The sequence below is a fragment of the Motacilla alba genome, chromosome 4 (genome assembly GCF_015832195.1).
Source record: "Motacilla alba alba isolate MOTALB_02 chromosome 4, Motacilla_alba_V1.0_pri, whole genome shotgun sequence".
In the NCBI taxonomy this organism is placed as follows: domain Eukaryota; kingdom Metazoa; phylum Chordata; class Aves; order Passeriformes; family Motacillidae; genus Motacilla; species Motacilla alba.
Window position 1 is genome coordinate 42,505,266 of NC_052019.1, and position 20,052 is coordinate 42,525,317.

Consider the following 20,052-nt stretch of genomic DNA (forward strand, 5'->3'; position numbering starts at 1 on the left):
CTGAAAATTCGGGGCTGTAGAACACCCACATGCCTGTGGATTACTGCATAACGCTGCTTAAAGCGGAATGTGATTTTAAACAGCCTCTCTAACACGAAAAATTCTTCTCCTCTGTTACTGTCAAACACATTTCCTACTGTAGGTTTTGGATGGCTTCTCCCAAACAAGTCTAAGTAGAAGTGAACAAAAAAACCACTAGCAAAACAGAAAAAGAGTTGGAGGTCCTACAAAAAAGCACAAAAACACAGAATGAAGTGCTTGTGCCAAAGGAAGCAGGAAGGCTTGGCACTTGGCCATTACATACTTTCCAAAAGTACATCAACACTCACCCGGCTATGAGCAGGAGACACATGAAACTGTCTAGTAGCTGTAAACACTGAATTGACTACAACATCTCTATCTCTACTAGGGTTGTAGGCATGCAGCATTTTAGCTCTGGGTAACCCCAGTAACCTAAAGCAGGGGGGAAAAAAAAGAGAAATAAATTATTCACTTTATAAGCACAAGCAATGCATGAAAGAAACAACACAAATCACCCTAAAACATACTCATCTGCAACAATTACCTACTTGTAATTAATTTGGAAACACACTAAACATATTTTGCCTTTAGTATACAAAGGCAAATATGTAACACTGGGATGCCAGGTACACTTGGCCAAAACTCACTGGAGTAACTAGGAGTTAAAGAAAAAAATAACCCTTACAAAGTACAAAGTTTTGGATAAAAAGGTTTAAATAACTGAAGTCTTGTTTTGTCAGCTAAAGCAATTATTTTCTTGAGGCTTTTGCTTTAGCTAGTACACCCTAAACCCCAACATCTTAGACATTCCTCCAGTGCATCCTCTGAAATATTCCTTTAACTCACACGGAGACTGTGTTTCTTTTTGGTTACTGATAGATCAAAGGCTCATTATCACTTAAGAACAATTTTTAAAGTTTTCTTAAAAGAGACTTAAGAAAAACCTCATTAATTCTACCAGTATGTTTTGCTTGGGACTCTGGATTTTGTTATCAGAATTTAAAGGAAACAACAAGCCCTTCCTCCACTACAAAGGCAATCTTTCAAAAATGAACAACCAGCATGAAGCAATTGCTTGACATACATGCAGAATCACCTGAAGTGTACACCCAGAATGTATTCTATTCCCTATTAGCTTTTCCTCCTTCTCAGAACTATGTTGATTTTAACTTACAAAACACTGCAAGGCAATAAATGCACTTCCAGCTCTGTGGCAATTACTTACTACTTCTCTATTTTTCAGATGATGGCATGATCCCAGCTAATGCTTTTTACCCAAACGGAGCCCAGTGTAGCTGCTCCTCCACACTTCATTATTAACCAAATTAACAATCAGGTAAGATACTCACTGCATTCCAAAATGCAGAACTGATGGGTGAAAATGTAAGGCCTTCCCATTTGGAGGCATTTTTGCTGAGAAGCTGAAAAGAAGGGAAAAGAAGCCACAATTAATATTTAGTGGGCATGATGCTACAATCTGCAGGGAAGGAAGATACATTGCAGGCTCTTAACTCTTTCTGTTCTGAAGCTTCCTTCCTTGCACAGGTCTCCACAGTCATGCTGGCACACCCGTTTATGGGGCTGCGCAGTGGACTGCAGAGGGTAAACAGCTGGGAAGAGTACTGAGAAATGAAAACTACGTCAGCATGGAGCAGATTACTTGCTAATTAAATATCTGTGCAAGCACTGGCATGAGCACACCTGAGAGATGTGAGGTAGAGAAGTAAAGAGCAGCTTGGGCAAAAGCAGAGATCAAAAGAAGTGCTTATACAGCTGTGGCTGCAATGTAAAAGCCAGCTTGCTTCTTCTATGCAGAATAGAATAAAAAATACTGTGAAGCACATACATCATCATCTTTCCTTTGCCCTACAAAAAGTCACAGTAAAGTTCCTATCAGTTCTAGGGCATTTTTAGCTTATTTCAACATTACTCAATACCCTGTAACATAGAAAGTCCACAATATCTTCACCGTTTTCTCAGTTAAAACTTGTCTTCCACAAGTCCCAAAAAACACAGTGGTAAAAAACAAGCCCAGCATTTGTTTATTTTATCTGCATACCCAGCGCCACTCTGTTAAAAGCTTCCCCAGAAGCAGTCTGCATGTTAAATAGCCAGAACGAGTTTAATCTTTACGGGATGATGCTAATAAGCATCCTAGCAAGGATGAGTCAAAGAAAGGAGAGATGGACTGTGGTGTCATTAGGTATCCAGCTGCTTTGCATAATTTGTGGTGGTACAGTCAATTGGTTCCCAATTTTAAAATGTAGTTCTGTGACATTACACCTTTAATATCTCTTACTGTGTACATAATCCTGCTGTTATATTCCAAAGCAGCAGACATCATAATTTATTACCAGTCAGGGAAAATAATACTTATTATTATGAAAACCCACAACTTTTATAAAAACATAGAATCATAGGATGGAGAGAATTCTCTCACTACTGTAGCAGGCAGAATGCAATATATCCAAGTAGCATTCCTGAGGAGCTGCTAGTGACAGCATCCTTCCAAACCACCTCATCTCTGCAGCAGCCCACTCTTGCTCCATTCCTAGAAACACTGCAGCAAACAGCACTTTCTTCCCCTTCCAAAAATCAGCCTCAGGTAGATACCCAGAAGTTAAGTCTGAGTACTGTTGTAACACATACAAATTAAAATTACTACTGTAGTAAAAGCCACAGATATTTGAGGAAGACATGTTTCTTAAAGGTCCTCAGATCCTTTTACTGTATGCATACACATAAACAGCAGAATAAAAGTTAAGCCTCTGGTTAATGCACTACAGTATGACCTTGAACCTCATCACTGCTTAAGTTTCAACATCTTACAGGTACTGCTGAAATACCTTTTCTCGCCAGAAAAATCTTTCCTGACAACAGCAAGAAGTTGAGTGCTTCTCTCTGCCAATTCATGTAATTGGCAGTAGGTCTCCTCTTCTGAGGAATTCTAGCAGCTCTTTTCCTCTTAATTCCTGCTCTTTGCAATAAGTACCAAATGCACCAGCTGGGTGCAAATTCAGCAGTGGAGGTAGAAGACTGCATTTAATTTGGTCTAGGTGAACATGGCCGTGCTGTAGCACTGGCTCTTATAAATGTGCTTGCGTTCACCCAACCCTCTACTAGTCAAAAAATGGGAAAAGCCCTGTAAGAGTAGCAGCAGGAGGATCCCAGGAATGCCATTTATGCCTTCTGGAGACAGCAGCCTGGACCTTGCGTGGCTGAAGCCAAGACTCAGTTAATGACCTGTGCAGGTTCCAAGCAGGCTCCTGAGCATGGAGATAACTTTGGAGCATCCCTGCACACCGCTTGACCAGGAAGGGTCCCACGATTACAAGACATCCAGCTTCTGCTTTGCACCCCACAAAAGCTGCCAAATCACTTCAAGCTCCAGCCTGGCCCTGAAAGCAGAACAGCCACATTCCTGTGGCACCATGCCCATCACCCAGCTCCAGGGCATCTACACCACTTACCCGTGGCCCCAAAGCAGTGCCAAAACATAACCTGAGAGCTGAGTTCCTCCAACAACAGAACTGGTGGAAAGAGAACTACCACTGCTTTGGGTTGTTTTTTTTTTTTCCCCTCAGGGGAAAAGATAACAGGTTGGAATAATGGGAACGGGCAGGAGAACATTCTGCTCATGACAATCGAACAACCAAGACATGCTTTGAAGTACACCACTATACAGAGAAAGAGACAGGCCCATCTACATTATACGTGCACTTCTCCAGTTTCTGTCTCCAAAAGGCAGCTGGAAGCTGCAGAAGCTGGCAGAACACCATTCTGCATCCCCATGCTCCAAATATAATTCAGATCTCTGTGGGGAATCTGACACTGAAATAAACACCAAGGCAATTTACTTAGACATATAAAATTTGAAGTCACTTCTAACAAAAAAAAAACCTACTTTTTTTCTCTAAGAACATCTCACCAATAGATTCACCTCAAATTATGCCCAAAATTGCTCTTTTAGCTACAGATGACGTGTCCAAAAAAGTACATCGATCCTTTCATGAGAATGTCACAGGCTTGGGAAAGATAGAAATATCTGCATAAGAATGGAAGTCTTGAAACAACAGATGTGGAGAAACAGGCCTTTTCACAACAGAAAAGGCCTGATTTCCAGGTTTTACTCTTTCAAAGCTTTTAAAATCTGCTAGCATCCCATTAAGCATGCCATCTAACAAAGGTGGTCCCCATGCTCCATGGCATGGCATGGCTCTTTTTTCAGCAGACCAGTTGAACAGCATCTTCTGAATTGCAGATTTTGATAGAGCAGTTCAATTTCAACATTTCAGAGGATACTTTTAAGCACAAGTGAACTGGAGGAGAAAGAAATAGAAGAGGGGGAGGAAATTCTTGGCAATTACTTTGAACACTCAGTATGCATCAAAGTCCTAGTTTAAATGGTGCTGTTAACACATCCCAGTCCAACAGTTCAATGTCCTTTCTTCCCTCCCATCCACACAATATATTTAAAACCCTGAAACCCTATACCATCCATTTCAAGGAAAAAAAAGAAAAATTGGGGAGGGCACCACATAGTCACCCAGAGCACCAGCAGGACCTGGGGACAGGTTCTGGCAGGAAAGGTGAGGGTGAGCCCATGAAAACTTCAGCTCATCATCCTCACGTGCAGAAAACACCCAGGAGAGAGAGACAAATCCTGAGTGTGCACACAACCATCAGGAGTGCCTACTGGGGAGAAAGATTGATGTGGAGCTGAAAAAAGTGGGCTGGAGGGGACATAGGGTAAGGAAGACGGGTGACACCAGGGGAGAAGAGCAGGATAGAGGAATGCAAGCACCATTAATCACTTGTGCAAGCAGAGGAACACGTAACTCTAGGGCGCAATTTTTATTTTTTTTAAAAGGTGCATGAGCTGTAAAATGTTAAGCTACCATATTCCCTCCACTAAGAAGCCCGAGAGGTGCATGAACATGGAGAAGTTCCAGCCTTTCACAATGTTTCCTGCTTCAGGAAAGAACGTTTTGGTGTCCTGTTGGTGTGGGACTAACGAAGAGAGATTCTAATACAGGGATGCTGAGAGCCCTGTTAAATACAGCATTGATATTGCTTTGCCCTTGCTTCCTTCAGGTCTGTTAGGCTGTGATGTATTAAGTAAATATAGGTAAACAACCAGGTCAGTATTTACAGTCCCAAACCCTAATATTTTTATGCAATGTATATTACAAACATTTGTTTGAAATAAGCAAAAGCGTTATGCTTCCCCCCCAAGTCCAACAGAAACAGGTCTCTTTTCACAGGAGATTTGTTCCTACTTCACTGGTCAAAATTACAAGAGAAATATTTCTCCTAAAAATCCAAACAAAAGAGCAGATTCATCCTGAATAAACTGCTGGAGATTGCATTGGGTATTTTTCTTTGTTTTGCCTTTTTTTTTAATGAAATTTTTAATTGCGTTAATTCATCTGATTATACACATAAAACACTCAATCTGCAGAATAAGCTGCATTTGACCAGAAGTGAAGGACATTTCCTGGAAGGACATTTATCCCAATGTTGCTTTTTCTTCTATTAGCTCTTTTATGTCTTCCTTGTATCTTTAATTCTTCATTTGAATTGATTACTTCATCCTATCTTAGCATCCATATTATCCGAGGATTCAGATAGCAACATCTGTAGTTGAAAATAATCACAAATGCTACTTGGTTCCCTTTCTTCTTCCTTCCTTTTTGTATGCTTTGTTCACAGCAAATGCAGAAAAAAGCAAGTCAGGGAAAGGCATTTTATTGTCAGGTCTTTTTCTTTATGGCTTCAGGGTTTCTTTGAAGCAGCAGACAAAAAGGACTGTATTCTTGAACATACAAGAGGTCCTTTTTGAGTGTATCTGTTCAGGCAGTACTGTTTTATTTCTCAGTATATTGATAGAAGTAAAATTTTACTTATGTTGAGCATTTTAACACTTTGCATCACCAGTGCAGTGATGTTAATGAACCCACAAGATGAGGTTTTGAGATATGAAAGCATGTGTGTATTGTACAGGAAAGTACATTCTTTATGCAAACTGAAATAGAGAAAATTAAATAAAAACTCTCATTTACTGACTAATTTTACATTAATTCCTCTAAACTACACCTGATAAAGAAAACACATAATGGAACACATAGGAAAACAACCAAACCCAGATAGTTTTAATCATGCTGATTGCAGTTGATGCAAAGAAATTATTCTGACAAATGAAAACAGGTAATTATAGGGTAATAGATATAGAAATGAAAAAAGCAGCTGAATCAAAGTCTTATACAGAGCTAATACAAAGCTTTGGTCCATCATATCCCTAGTCCTTCTCTCAACTTCTCCTTTACCAAAGGCAGTAAAAGCAGAAGCTCCTGAAAGACAAACAATGCCTTTGAAATAGATCATTAAATTGTTTGGAAATACAAAACTAAAATCTGAGTTTACTATCAAGGCAACTCTGCCAAAACCAGAAACAGGAACCGTTTTAAATTATGATTTTATTTTTTTTTTGTAACCTGAACTTCCTTCCTAGAGACAGAAAGAGTCCTCAGAAACTAGGAAATTGTCCAGCTTGCAATAACCCTGCACCGCTCATATGCAAGCTATACATGGAGTGCTCCTGTGGGGCTTAGGCACCTGGAGAAGAGCAGTCACACTTGCCACCTCAGCTCCAGAGACTTAGGGGACTTCTCCTGAAGCCCTGTACCAACCTGTGACAATATGTGAATCATTCAGTCTTCCTTGATTTTTTTTACTTTTTAAAGAATTACGAAAATGTAAAAGAACACAAAGGACAATTTTGAACACTGGAAACCTAGAGGTCCCAAAGGCTCCCGTATTTTTAGCACCACATTTTTTAGGGAAGGGAGGGAGGATTGACTCACTGCTTCTGAATGCTTGGGATTTGTAACCCATCATTAGGATCATTAGGAATTCACTTACATGCTTTACCAGAGAGCTGTGCTTCTTCTGGAAGATTTTTTTTTTTTTTTAAACTGAGATGGTAATGAGGCACTGCAACACATCTCCCAGGAGAAGTTGTGGGTGCCCCATCTCTGGAAGTGTTCAAGGCCAGATTGGACAGGGGCTCTGAGCAATCCAGTCTAGTGAAAGTGTCCCTGCCATGGCAGGGGTATTTGAGCTAGACTGAGGTCCCTTCTGATCCATTCTATAATTCTGTAAAAAGGATGGTTGTATTTATTTCCTCTGAAGCATACTACCTACATCAAGGACTGAACCCCAGACTGTGGAAAGCAGGAAAGGCCAAAACAGTGTTACCCAGCAACTAACATGTGCATGCCTACCTGCTGTTTTGCATGTTTGGGCTACAAGAAAATAGGCAAGGGCAGCTCAACCAGAAGAAACCAGTGAAATGGATGAGACAAGCTCTCTAAAAACAAATCCCATCATTTAAGTCGTAATTTAAGGAGGAAAGCAAGTCTATCAATGTTTTCTTTCTTCTTTATTTCTTAAACTACTGAAGTTGGAAAAGCAGCATATAGCTAAGACCTGCCCACAAAAGTTTCAATGAGCTGATGACTTATTTACAAAGGCAGTGAAGTAAAGGGGTAGGCAAACCTAACCTGTGTAAAGCAGAAACCATTCTGTTACTTCCACCTGGTCCCTCATGCATTGCTGTGCTCCAGCAACATGCTCTGCTCCATACTCTAGCCCTGGTGTTTCCATGGCCGCAGCTCACCTTCCTGGGCAAGCTTCTCTCACTGCCTGTGGTCCTCCCCTTTTCTACCAAGTTCTGCAATAGCACTGACACAAACCATTTGCACAGCATTTACCTAAGCCAGTAGTGCTTCAGTTTCGTTCAGTACAAAACAACAACAAAAACCGCAATGATCAAACTTCAGAGTATCTCACCCGATAGGCTTTAAAGCCTCATTTCTCAATGGGTGCAAATGGAAGGACACAGATTAAAACAAAAACCTGGCTTTTCTCTCTACCCTCACAACCAAACTCTCACAACCAACTCCAAAGAAGTTAAATGCAGACCACAATAAAACTGAGATTAAGACTCATAAAGAAATCTAGGGGAGATGATGATCAGTGAGGGACAAAGTGCTACAGTGAAATCTTGGTGAAAAGGCTTTCTTCCCCAGCTGTGCCTGTGGTTTGCATTTTAGTAGCAGGAGCAGCACAATAAAGCATGATTAAGAGCAAAATGGAATTACTCTCTCCATAAATCAGTCCCCAACTTCTGAAATAACTGAAATCTGTAGTAAATTAAGACATTAATTCACAATTACTTTAATTCATTTGAAATTATTTTCTGAAACTGCTTCTTTGAAATCCTTTGCTCACCCAAATTTCAGGCAACAACCAGCACTCTCTAGAGATGTTCCAGGGGGACCATGTACATTTTAGGCATCTTGGACAGACAGTAACTAAGTTACTTGTTTTGAATGACTGTCCAGGGCCCACTAGCTCAAAATGCACATCAAACACATCTTCCTCGGAAGCACCTCTACTGCTGCCAGCAAATCCCAAATATCCTGCCAGACAGAACACCTACCTTCATTTTATTTTTGGCTTCATATAATTCAACAACTGCCTTTACCTTCTGCAATATTTCATGAGGCAAACTTTGATAACTGCTCTCAAATAAAACTTACCTTGCCTTTCTCTTTGTTAAGCTTCTTTACAATTTATCTTTTTCAAAGAAATCAGTAATCCTCCATTAAAACTAAAATTGCAGAAACAATACAATTTACTCTTTTCTTAAAAAAAGAAAAATTAAAAGAGCCACTTGCCCAACACACACATGCAGTTTTGGCCCCATCAGGAGCCTTGGTATTCTTGACATTTTGCCTTTACAAGGTCCTGGACTAGTGGGGTTTTAAGAAAACATTGCATTTTCATGTCTCTTTGAAGACTGCTTCTAGCCCATCGGTTTGCAAAATAAATCAAAAAATCACAAAGGCAGCTCATGCTATTTTTTTTCATTTTTAAACATCAAAAATTTTTAGCCAAATTCACTTTTTTGTGCGTAATTTGCTTACCCTCTAGCTGCCAAACCCTCAAAAAAAACCCTTGGAATTTTTAGACTGTCTACATAACACAGGTTTGTTCTTCAAAAACTGCCACTCAGATCACAAATAATTGCTGAGATGTTAATTTTTGCCCATCTTGCTCGATTAACTAGAATGAATAAAGGCAGACAAAGCTAAAGCACCCTGGCCTATTTAATCCATGTACAGAAATGGCTGCTTTTTGAAGAATGCTGCCCAACTCTCACGACTCAAAACCCCTACAAGAGAAGCTACGAGTCTCCACACCTCTGAAAGATCAAGTCCTCCAGCCACAATCCTGCCCAGCATCTCTGAACTGAAAATAAAACATTTGCAAGTGAGATGTGCTGTGCAGAGCCTTTTTCAGACACTTTGAAAACACGACCCTTAGAGAAAGGGGTACGTGGGGAAATACCTAGAGAAAAGGCTTCCACGGTGTCACCATGCTGCCTTCTCTGGGTAAAACCAAAGCACTAATGTAAGCCTTGAGCTGAAATACCAGGAAATTTAAATGACTGTTCCCTACCCACAGTTTTCAAAGCCTTTTATTGAAAGCAGTCAAAATTCACAGGACAGCCCCATGAAAGACACAGGATAAAAGAACCTTTAAAAAGTCTGAAGATAGGCCACAAACCCACCTGCCTTTTACCTAAGAAGAACACAATTATTTTTACTTACTAGGTAGCAAAGCCTTTATTTCTGTTACTGCAATGGCAAAATGACAGCAGAAAATTTTAGAGGGAAGGGCAGTTTTTAAGCACAGTCCTGTATTAACATAACAACAAAGGGAACAAAACAAGAGGCAGGTATTTCAGAAGAAACAAATTCTATCACACCTGCCTCAATTAAATTAACTCCCACAAAAGTAACAATGAATCTATTTGCTTTTCCTGCAGCGTGCCTACAGAACAATTACCAGTAAAGAAGGAAGAGATCCAAGTGACCTCAGCAAGACCTCACCTTTTTAAACACACCAACTGCAATTCTGTTTCTAACAGTAAAAATAAAAACTCATTTCATCAAACTCTTCCCAAGCTGAAGAGCAAAGGGCCAGCTTCTGTCAAGTAAGTAGCAACCCTTCCTCCTTCAAGTGTTTCACTTCCACATGCCAGGGAATCTAGTTTTCCTCCAGCTCTGAGAATCTGGCTCCTGCCTTGAGAAAAGCAGGACACATCGACAGGAAGCACTGTGGGGCTGCAAAGCTCACAGCAATAGGAAGTCACATTCTTGTCAAATTTCACTGCACCCAACCATTTCCTTTTTCTACATCAGGCACAGCCAAAAATTTCTATCTTGACAGAAACCACTTTAAGTTACAGCAGTTCAGCAAAATGCATAAAAGAGCTCTGTGGTCATTGATAAGCTTGACCTGCTTAATAATTAAGAGTGATAATCTTCCTACAGTAATTAAGAGTGATAATCTTCCTATGGGAGCTGCCTTTTGCTGTTTCTACATTAATCCAAGCCTTTTAGTTTCTTTTTTATAATGAAAGGCCTGCAGGACAGCATGTGTTTGCCTGATGGATCTCAACAGCCCATAGGAAACCTTTACACTGAACCCATTAAGTGCCAAAAATCCCACTATCCTTCCCCGTGCCTTGCCCCTCCCCGGGAAAAGAAAAGAAGAATGCTAACTAAAAAGGAAACTAAGCAAATACAAGAAAAATCAGACCTAGGACTTTAAAAAGCAGTAACTTCTGCTTTTAATTTAGTCCTGTTGATCTGGACAGTTTGCCTGATACCAGTTTCCCTGAAAAGAAGTTACAAAAAAGTCACTAAGATCACTTCTCAAAGCTATAAAAATACCCAGTAGTGGAAAACATCAATCTGGACTTTACATTTTTTCCTTTTTTGTGAATTTCCATCCAAATTTTTAAAAACAAAGTGTAATCTTTGAGCATCAACCTTTAAGAATAGTAATTTACCCATGAGCATTCAATACTATGCCTTGTTGAAGCCAGCATATGAAGACAGACAACCAAAATGAGCTCAGTATGAAAAACTGTAGAAATTATCTCCACAGCACTTTAACAGGCAGCCTCAAATGCTACAAGTGCAAAAAAAGCAAACACTCCAATATACAGTTTCACTGCATTGGCAGTAATTTATTTTTACAAACTGATTACATGCTGGGGAAGTCCCTCAAAACCTTAAAACCATGCACCACTTGCAAAATCCTTTTACCAAACCACTTGCTTGAGTAATAGACCAAGACCAGCTTTCTCAGGGCTATGTTTCAGTTTTATAAGGACAGAAGTTACTGCTACTATTGATTGCCAAATTTATTAAAAATTTAATTATCTCCTCTAGCAGAGGGAACTTCACACAAGACTTTCTGAAGCATCTCCAAATGCTTCAAATTTGTTACCACAAATTTAAACTACATGAGTTTCCTAAAAATTACACAGTTTCTCATGTAATTGAAAAGCATTTTCACAAGCTGTACTATATGAATGTGAAAATATGATGCAAATAAAAATATATGGAGAAGAAGCAAGGCTACACTTTTCTTAAAGGTACTGTAAGTGTGGTGCTGCAGGGGGAAGCTGTGGTCACACAGACATCCTATGCACAGCAAGGAAACTAAGCTGCTCCCCCACACCCCAGGGGCCACTACCAATCTTCAGGATGAAAAGTCAAAGTCACTAGCCAAATACCAACAGTGAAAAAGTAGCTTCAACCCCAAACCACCAACACTATCTCACAGGAGCATCACTCTCTTGTTCTTGTTTTCCACCCCTCCCAGCTGGGATGTGTTACATCCTCTTTAGGCCCGCTCCGAATGTTTCGGCATCCTTTGCCGAAGCTCTCTGTTCTGGTGCACTAATTCACTGAATCTACGCCACATGTGATGTGTGGAATTTTTTTAATATAGGACACAAAATACAGAACCTTATGAAGAACCTCTTAAAAATAACGATAAAAAAATGCAGACTATTTTTATTGTTCACTGGCATTTATTAACTGACAGCACTGTGCATTTTCATCATCTCTATGCTTTAATAGCACAGTCATATAAACCTACTCTCAAACAAAGAGCTTTTCTCTTCTAGCTTCCCATACAGAACTCTGGTTATACTTCAAACTACATCCCCTCCTGCAGTCAGACAAAGAAAGGGAAATCCTCCACACCCTCAGATCATTGCTACTTTTTCACCTAAAGCCAGTAAACCCCCAAGGTGACAGGACACCACTGCAGACAGCCTGCAAAATTTCCCTGGCTGCCCCATTTGAAAAGGGCAGCTTGCTGAGCTCTCCTGTCTTGTGTCACTCATCACTCTGGGTTGTGGTGTGCAAAATGGAAAGACAGCTCCATGACTTAGTGCTATTATTAAAAACAAGCATGCTCACCGTGTGTTTGTGACCTACTCCTAAGTACTATTGTGTATTTATGGTTCACTAGATTGTGTTGTAAAAGGAAACACTCAGATATGAAAAAATTTATACCAGAAAATTTAAACTGGCAAAAAAACAGCAACAAAAAAATTGGCATTACCAGGATTAGTAGTTGCAACACTTATCACAGAAACCACCGGGTCCTCACAAAACATCTGGGATCTGTTGAAGCCAATGCACAGCACATGCTCTCAGCCAATTTATTCTGATGTACAAAATGCTGCAGCATTCTGCTATTTTACAACACAGAACCATATGAAACATAGGCTGCTTCACAGGTTTATTAACAAAATGTCTACCACCAAAGAAACCTCAGGTATGTTATGGCTCTGAATTCCAGCAAGGGGCACCTAAAGTCCACAAGTTAACATTTGCTTACTTCAGCAGGATAGCTGTGAGGAAAGGAAAATGAGGAAAATTAGCAGAAAAAAACAGCAGGAAGTCAGCTTTTGATTATTTTATACCTGCTTAAAAAAGGTACTTGCAATCAAGTACAATATTAAAACTCTACCTCCCCATGACTCTTGCATTTCCTCTGTTATTTCAAAGCTAAGAGGCTAATCAGAGTTCACCAAGTGGAAATGTTCACCTGTGAAACCAAAGGCAAAGCATCACTAAAGCTATTTTTAGTTTCTTGACAAGCCTTTAACCAGACATCTGCTTCCAGTGCAATAAGGGATGCACTTTGCTTCTGCATGCAGAAGAAACATGGGGTTTCTCAAGCTGCCCACAAGAGGAAAAGCTCCTCCAGCCATGGTAAAGATCCCTCTGCAACTCAGAGGTGTATTTAAGTGGTCGTGGCCATACATCTCTCAACGCTTCTTGCTCTTCAAGACAAGCAGATTAATGCCATGGTCCTGCATGGGAACCCACACAAAGTCCCACTGAAGCCAGAAGGGCTTCTCATCGGCAGAGGGGCAGCTGAAGTGGACCAAGGAGCAGGACTCACACGCAGCACTTTGCCCCTTCTTATGGGAGCATTTGGATACGTGGATGGACATACAAGAGCAAGACAAAGATCAGCAAAGTGTGTCCAGCCTCTGAAGAGGCTTCTTCTGTCACTCATGGTAAAAATTTACACTAAAAAAGGAGCAACATAGCTTTGTGAGGCAGATCTTCAATCATGTCAAAATGGAAGATGTGGCTTTTGGCACAATATGGCAAAAACACAGAGGAAATACAGAAACTTAAGGTGCTGCCCCAAACCATAGCCATCAGCAGGTAATATGGATTTGCAGTTACCACAAAGTCACATTTTTGACACCTGATCTTACCCTTCCACAGCTTGCAAGCTTTCAGTGGGTAAAGGGAAAATAAAGGAGATCTGAGCGCTCAAGCCAAGTGTCACTGTCCCCAAACCAGTACGCACATCCAGAATGACTTAACCTCCAAGTCAGGCAGCATGGGAAAGTCACGGATGACATGGGACAAACTGAAGTTTTTCAAGTCCCAAACAAGCTTCCTCAGCTTGGGTATAAAGGCAAAGGTTCTCATCTTGAAATCTGGAAGCGTACACTCTATATGGCTGGGCACTGCCCTGCCCTCCCTGCACAGTAAACGTTTCAGTAATTGTTTCAGAAACAACAAAACACAGCCCATCGCTTCAATGACCACAAAGCATGAATAATTGTTTTTATTTACAAGGAGAGAAAAAAAATCCAAGCAAGACTGAAAGCATGGGGACCAGGGCAGGGGTGTGTGTTTGTTTTAAAGCGACTACCCGCATCTGTGGGATCAGCCACATTATCCCAGCAACACTGAGAACGCTCACAAAGGCCAGAAATGTCCCCTTTTCAAAAGGGCAGTTTAAACGCTGCAGAAACTGGGTCAGCGACAGGCCACAGAAATACCTAAGCAGGCAGCAGGCACCTCGCGAGCTGCAGGCAGCAGGCGTGCAGCAAAGGCCTCGAATAAAAGACAGAACACACCAAGACAGAAATCAGACAATAGCTATTGAAGAAAGGCAGTTAATAGCAACAAAGCACGTAAAGCACGGGTCAAGGAGTCGGTCAAGTACAGGCCCTTCAGCTCTCTACCCTTCTTCAGTTGCCAGGAATCAAGATTTAGACACAAACCAGAGATGTACATGGCCCACAGCACCAGCAGGCAGGCACAAAAACTGAGCAGGCATGTTAAATCCACAACACAGTAAGGAACTGCAAAACTTACTCTACAATATATTACAGGGCTGCTCACTTGCCAAGGGCAGCACAGTGCTTCTTGTTCTTTCAGTTTCATTAAAAAAAAAAACCACAAACCAGAAATTACACAATTTTTTCTAATACATGGTTAATGTATTTATCATCTCTGTGTTCAGGTCTTTACTGTCATACATTTATTGATGCGCAGACACCTTAACTTTTAAACGCTAACCCGCAACTGCAATCGATAGGACAATGCAATTTAAATTTATGTAGGCAAAATCTGAGAGGTGACCTACAATGTCACTAGTGAGGTCTGACTCGCTGACTGCATAATAGCTGACACCAAGTGAGTGTGCAGCGGGACGGTTGCACACATCTGCCAGCCACAGTCAAGAGAAAGAGACTTCATTCTGTTTTGCAGAGACCCTTAAAATCATTTGACGTGAACGGAGGTGGTGGTTACCCGAGGTGCAAGCAGCTATGAATCAGTCACTCCCTCCTTTCTCTCATTTCACTTCCCTTTTGTTATTGTGTATCTTTCCCTTCATTGTTAAGATTGAAATCTGCTGTTGTCCCTTATCAGTTTTGCCAATCACTTGAAATGAGCAAGCTCTCATTTGTTCCCTACCTACCAGTATCTTTGTTCACTTAGTGTTTTTATCAGGGCACGGCTTTTTGCCTTTCTTTGTTCTGCTCACGATCTCTAGCGTTTTTTCACTTGTTACCATACTCTGCCCCTGCCTTTGCCTTTCCGGCAATTACACCCCGTCCTTCCCCTGCTGCCAAATTCTAGCCCAGGCATGTTCAGCATCACATCCGAGCTGTTTCCAGTGCCACGTGCAACTTTGCTGGCTGCCCAGCCTCTCTCCCCACAGCCAGGCAACCATGCATGGATGGTGGCATCCTGTTTCAGCTGAGTTTGTCTTACCCAACACACTGCTCTGAGCTTCGGGAAGAGGCATCAGTCTAAAGAGGAGAGCCCTGGGCAACAAAGCAGATGTGATCTGCAAGCAGCACTCCCAGAGAAAGGTCTGGTGGTTGCAAAGTGCCTTTTGTTTCTGCAGCAGAAAGTCCGGTGGGACCCAAGGTGCAGCCACAGCCTCTGCCCCCAAAGAACACAAACTGATCCTCCAGAGGGGATGAAAAGGGGAACAAACTGCACTCAGTGCAACCTCACAGTGCAGTTTGCTGCAAGACAAACACTAGGTGTCTGGCAGGCACCTAGCCAGACAGTGGGAACTTAATGAGGGGAAACAAAACCACCCCTCTCCTCCTGCCACATTCCACAGCAAAAACCCACTGCCCCTCCACCCAGAGATTTAATATCAGGACACCAGTGTAATCATCACACTGGGCAGCACTCATGTACAGTGACAGCATCACTACTCCAAAATGCTCAGCATTTGAGACTACTGCGTGGTGCAGGAGCTGACCTGCTCTGGCATTACTTCAGCCAGGACCTGGCGCTCGATGCCCAGACTGCACCAAAACCGCGAGTGTCCAGCTCACCAGCTCAGTGCATGATGACAGTCACTTGTTAATAACTTTGGTAGAGTTCTAAGGTAAAAAAACAAACCTTTAATATTTCAATTTTGAACCCTTTTAATAATCCTTGTTAGATTGTCCCTACTCTTTAAGCAGAGAGCAAACAACTTCACATAATAATTTCTGCATTATTAACTACTGCAAAGGCAACCAAATCTTTCAGGATGAAACCTAGTACCTACAACTGTGACGTTTCATGCAATGCACATCTTCATACTCCAAGCAGTAGTCAAGTAATTACTTTAAACTATAAAATTACAGTTTTTATTTTCTACCAAACGTAACCAACTGTTTTACTAATGAATCACTGCGATTTATCCTCCAAGAAAATTAATCAACTATATTGTCAGATAACAGATAATTCAGTAGAATTCAACTAGTTTAGCTTTTTATCATTCAACTCTCCCAGGATTCAGCTGTGTTGTGCAATGACAACAGCTAACACTAATGTGTAAGTGAAAATGATGGGTGTTAAAGGAGGGAAATGTCCCCACAGACCACACCTGTTTATAAAGCCCATGGCCTGGAACAGAGGAGTAATTGACAGCTTTTACATATTCCCACCCAGAAAAGCCTTGAGAACATGGTGCACTCTGACGCACTGACACAAGTGATGAGGAAGTCTGAGAGCCTAAAAAATCCAGTGCACGTGCAATTTCAATTGCTTGTGTAAACTGCACCTCTCGTCCAAGTGCGCTACAGCCATGGAGTTAAAAGGCAGCACAACATGCAGGAACCTCAAGACCTTGGAAGCCATTCAAAGGATCCTCCTCACAAATAATAAAAAAACAAGCATGCATCTGTTTTTTCTCTCTCCAGTGCTAAACACATCGTACTGAGACTGCTGGCTCAGAGTCAAACAAGTCTCCAAAGCCCCACTTTGTTCCAAGTGTATTCCCAACTGGCAGCACAACACATTGCTCCAACAAATGCCAGGAGTTGGCATTAAAGCGCACATACATGTATGAACCGAATTTTGTCTCACGCATGGCTGCTGAGCCGGTTCCTGTCCTCACACTGATAAGAAACAAATACCTGCAGCTGAAGGACTGCAAAGAGTTGCCTCATGTCACCAATCCCACATGCTCCCCATGGAGGAACTCTTTGGAAACGGTCACCAGAAAAAGAACACCAGCAGGAAGCAGGATACTAGATGATCTTTTCTTTTCAATTTGCTTTTGATAATAACCAGAAATCACAGAAATAATTGAAGCAGCTTCACAAGAAAGGTCAGACCTCAGTGCACCAAAAACCTTTAAAAAGTGTTAAGTATTAACGTTTGGATTCACTGCTTGACAGCCCTGTCAGCTCTGAAAGAAGTATGCAGGAGTCAACAGGAACACTTGCAGTGACTCAAAGCCAGCCCCTAGAACTCCTAGAAATCAGAGTCTCTATAACAATTCCCTTTTGGATCCTCTCCTGGAACTCGCAAAAGCTTTTCAATCAAGCCCTCCATTAATTCAGGAGGGGAAACTGTAGGAGTATGGCAGAATTCAGGGGTCTCAGAGTACAACAAAGAACAGTAAAAAAAGAGAGCTTACTAACTTTCTACTAGATCAGATATGAGCATTCACATGATTTTAAAAAGCTGGAAAATTCTCCTTGTGAGATAAATGTAAATGTGCTACCAACAAGGCAGATAGTCATCATTTATCTCTAACTGCTTTGTAAAGCTGAGACTCCCTATTTAATTCAAAGTTAACTTTTTGTTTTGAGAGGTGCATATGTATGTAACAACAGAATTATGCTTCACTGTCTCAAAGAAAATAAACAGGACCCAGAGAGAAACATTAAAATAATGAATAGCAATTTTAAAAACTCAAAAGCAGTATGTAATGATTTATACATGCAAAAGAGTTTGCAAAAACCTATGCCAGAACAATTTGGGCTTAAGGTCACTGTTTTTTCATACACACACACACACAAATACACACACACACGTTTTTAGAACTCAACTCAGGCTTCTGAAAGTCTTCCCAAGCATTTTCATGTGTGTCAAATTATCATGCTATTGATGTGCAAGTGTCTCCAAAGGCCAGACCAGCTTCAAATCTTAGTACTGCAAAGGAAGCAAGCTCTTTCATAATGCAAGTGCAACTACGTTACTGCTTTTGGCACCATCACATTGGCCAAAAAAACCAGTTTTAGGCTTAATAAATATTGAGTTGTTTTCTGCATTTCTCCTATTTCCTCACAGAACATGCTGTTACAAACAAACATTTTAAACAGAACTATTTCTTTCTCATAAAATCCAACTCCAAAACAACACAACCAAGAATCAGAGTCAACACAGCCCATACTTTTGACAGCACTGAACAAGATACACCATCTTTCTTATTATTATTTCCAAGTCTTTACAGCTCCTTCATATGTCTTCGCAAAGTTTTAAAGCTGAAGTTGGTTTTTCTCAGGCAGCAACTAAAAGCATTATTCTGCACTTCAAATTTCTTGATTTTGCCATCTGTAGAGTTCTGGTATTCAGGTGGGTCAGATGGTAAACAACTAGCTAGAGCTCTGCAACATCTTGAGGCAGACATAGAAGATGAGAACTTAATAAAAATAAGAACAGAGGCCTACTTCTCACCTTCCTCTAAGAAATTATTTTTCCTTCTTCTTTTCTTCATAATTCTGAGAAAAAAAAAGCTGCTTCTGTGTGTGAGAAATTCCCATGTTTATATAAAGTCAAATTGTTCTTCAGAAAGTCTGTTTTGTACACATACACAAAATATCCTGAGCTATCCTTGTCTAATTATATTTCCATTGTTATATCTAAAAGTTACAAGACAACATACAAAAAAAAAAAAAAAACCAAAAAAACAACCCCTCAGCTTTATTTGTACACCACTTTGGGGCCAGGAGGTGGAGAAGAAAATAAGGTGACAATTAACATCACCAGCTTTGCCCTATATCCTCCTTATCTCAGTTGGCAGCCTGGACATAACATAGAATGGTGGACTCCTGAGACAACACGCAGACACCTAAGTTATTCATAATGATCACATGTTTCTCCCAGGTGACTAGCTTATTTGATGAAAGCAAACTCTTCTACAAATACAAAGCAAATATTTACGGTGAGTACTCAGAACTCTGCAAAAGAGTTAATACACACCATCGTCACATGCAAGCATAATATTTGATATATACTGCACCCCTCCCTGAAGTGGACAGGGCCTTTCTCCTGATAAAGAAGGGAGTTGGTCATTTTGCAATAACCACCAAAAAGGAAAAGCCTCTTCCCAAAGCACATACTGAAGAAAGTGGATAAAGAATGATGTCTAAGACAATGTAACTAAGATGTTTTTTAAACTTATAACTATTTATAACTAACTAACTATCACTGTATTATGGCAAACACCTAAACTACTGAAAAGGCTCCTTCACCTACTTGCCCACAAGTCATGCAGTCAGAGCCACTGACTGCTAGGGCATGGGCACAGCTTTCCTAGAGGACCTTTCCTCGTCAAATGAAAATATGTGAGTCATTAAAGCTTGGTTTGTGTCACCTTTGAGTATCTACGAAGATGAGAGTCAGGTAACAGGTGTGCCTATAGCTCTTTATTACACTCCATTAGATAGATTTCAGGACCCTTCATGCCCTGCCTATAATAATCAAACGAGAGTACTGGGGTTGGTCATTCAGAAGCAGACTGCACACAAATTCCTACAAGTGAGCAAACTGTTATTTAGGCTTTCTTCTATTTTGTCACAATTTGCCAATCTGCAAGAGTGGAAAAACAGTGAAGCTAAATTCTTACATTGTGTCAACTTTCAGACTGCTGACACTGGTCTACGATTCCAGATGTCTGTTGTTGAACTGCAAAATGGTAAAATTACTGCAAATTAAGTCCTCTTATAGGCAACTAAGAAACAGCTATTATGGAGGTGAAAATAATTTATTAATAATAAACACACAGACCAAAAGCTAAATCCTTTGTGGCACACTGCCC

General features: G+C 40.7%; 1 protein-coding gene across 6 annotated transcripts in view; it reads right to left on the reverse strand.

Moving 5' to 3' along the window:
- The window catches only part of TMEM131L (transmembrane 131 like), a 79,837-nt gene that overhangs the window by 44,379 nt on the left and 15,406 nt on the right, over positions 1-20,052 (reverse strand). For all 6 annotated transcript variants that reach the window (XM_038134272.1, XM_038134265.1, XM_038134267.1 and 3 more), the window contains 2 exons: positions 1,371-1,442; positions 330-453 (listed from right to left, as the gene is read on the reverse strand). In XM_038134272.1, the coding sequence (XP_037990200.1) occupies positions 330-453; positions 1,371-1,442 (196 nt within the window). The remainder of the gene's footprint in view (positions 1-329; positions 454-1,370; positions 1,443-20,052) is intronic.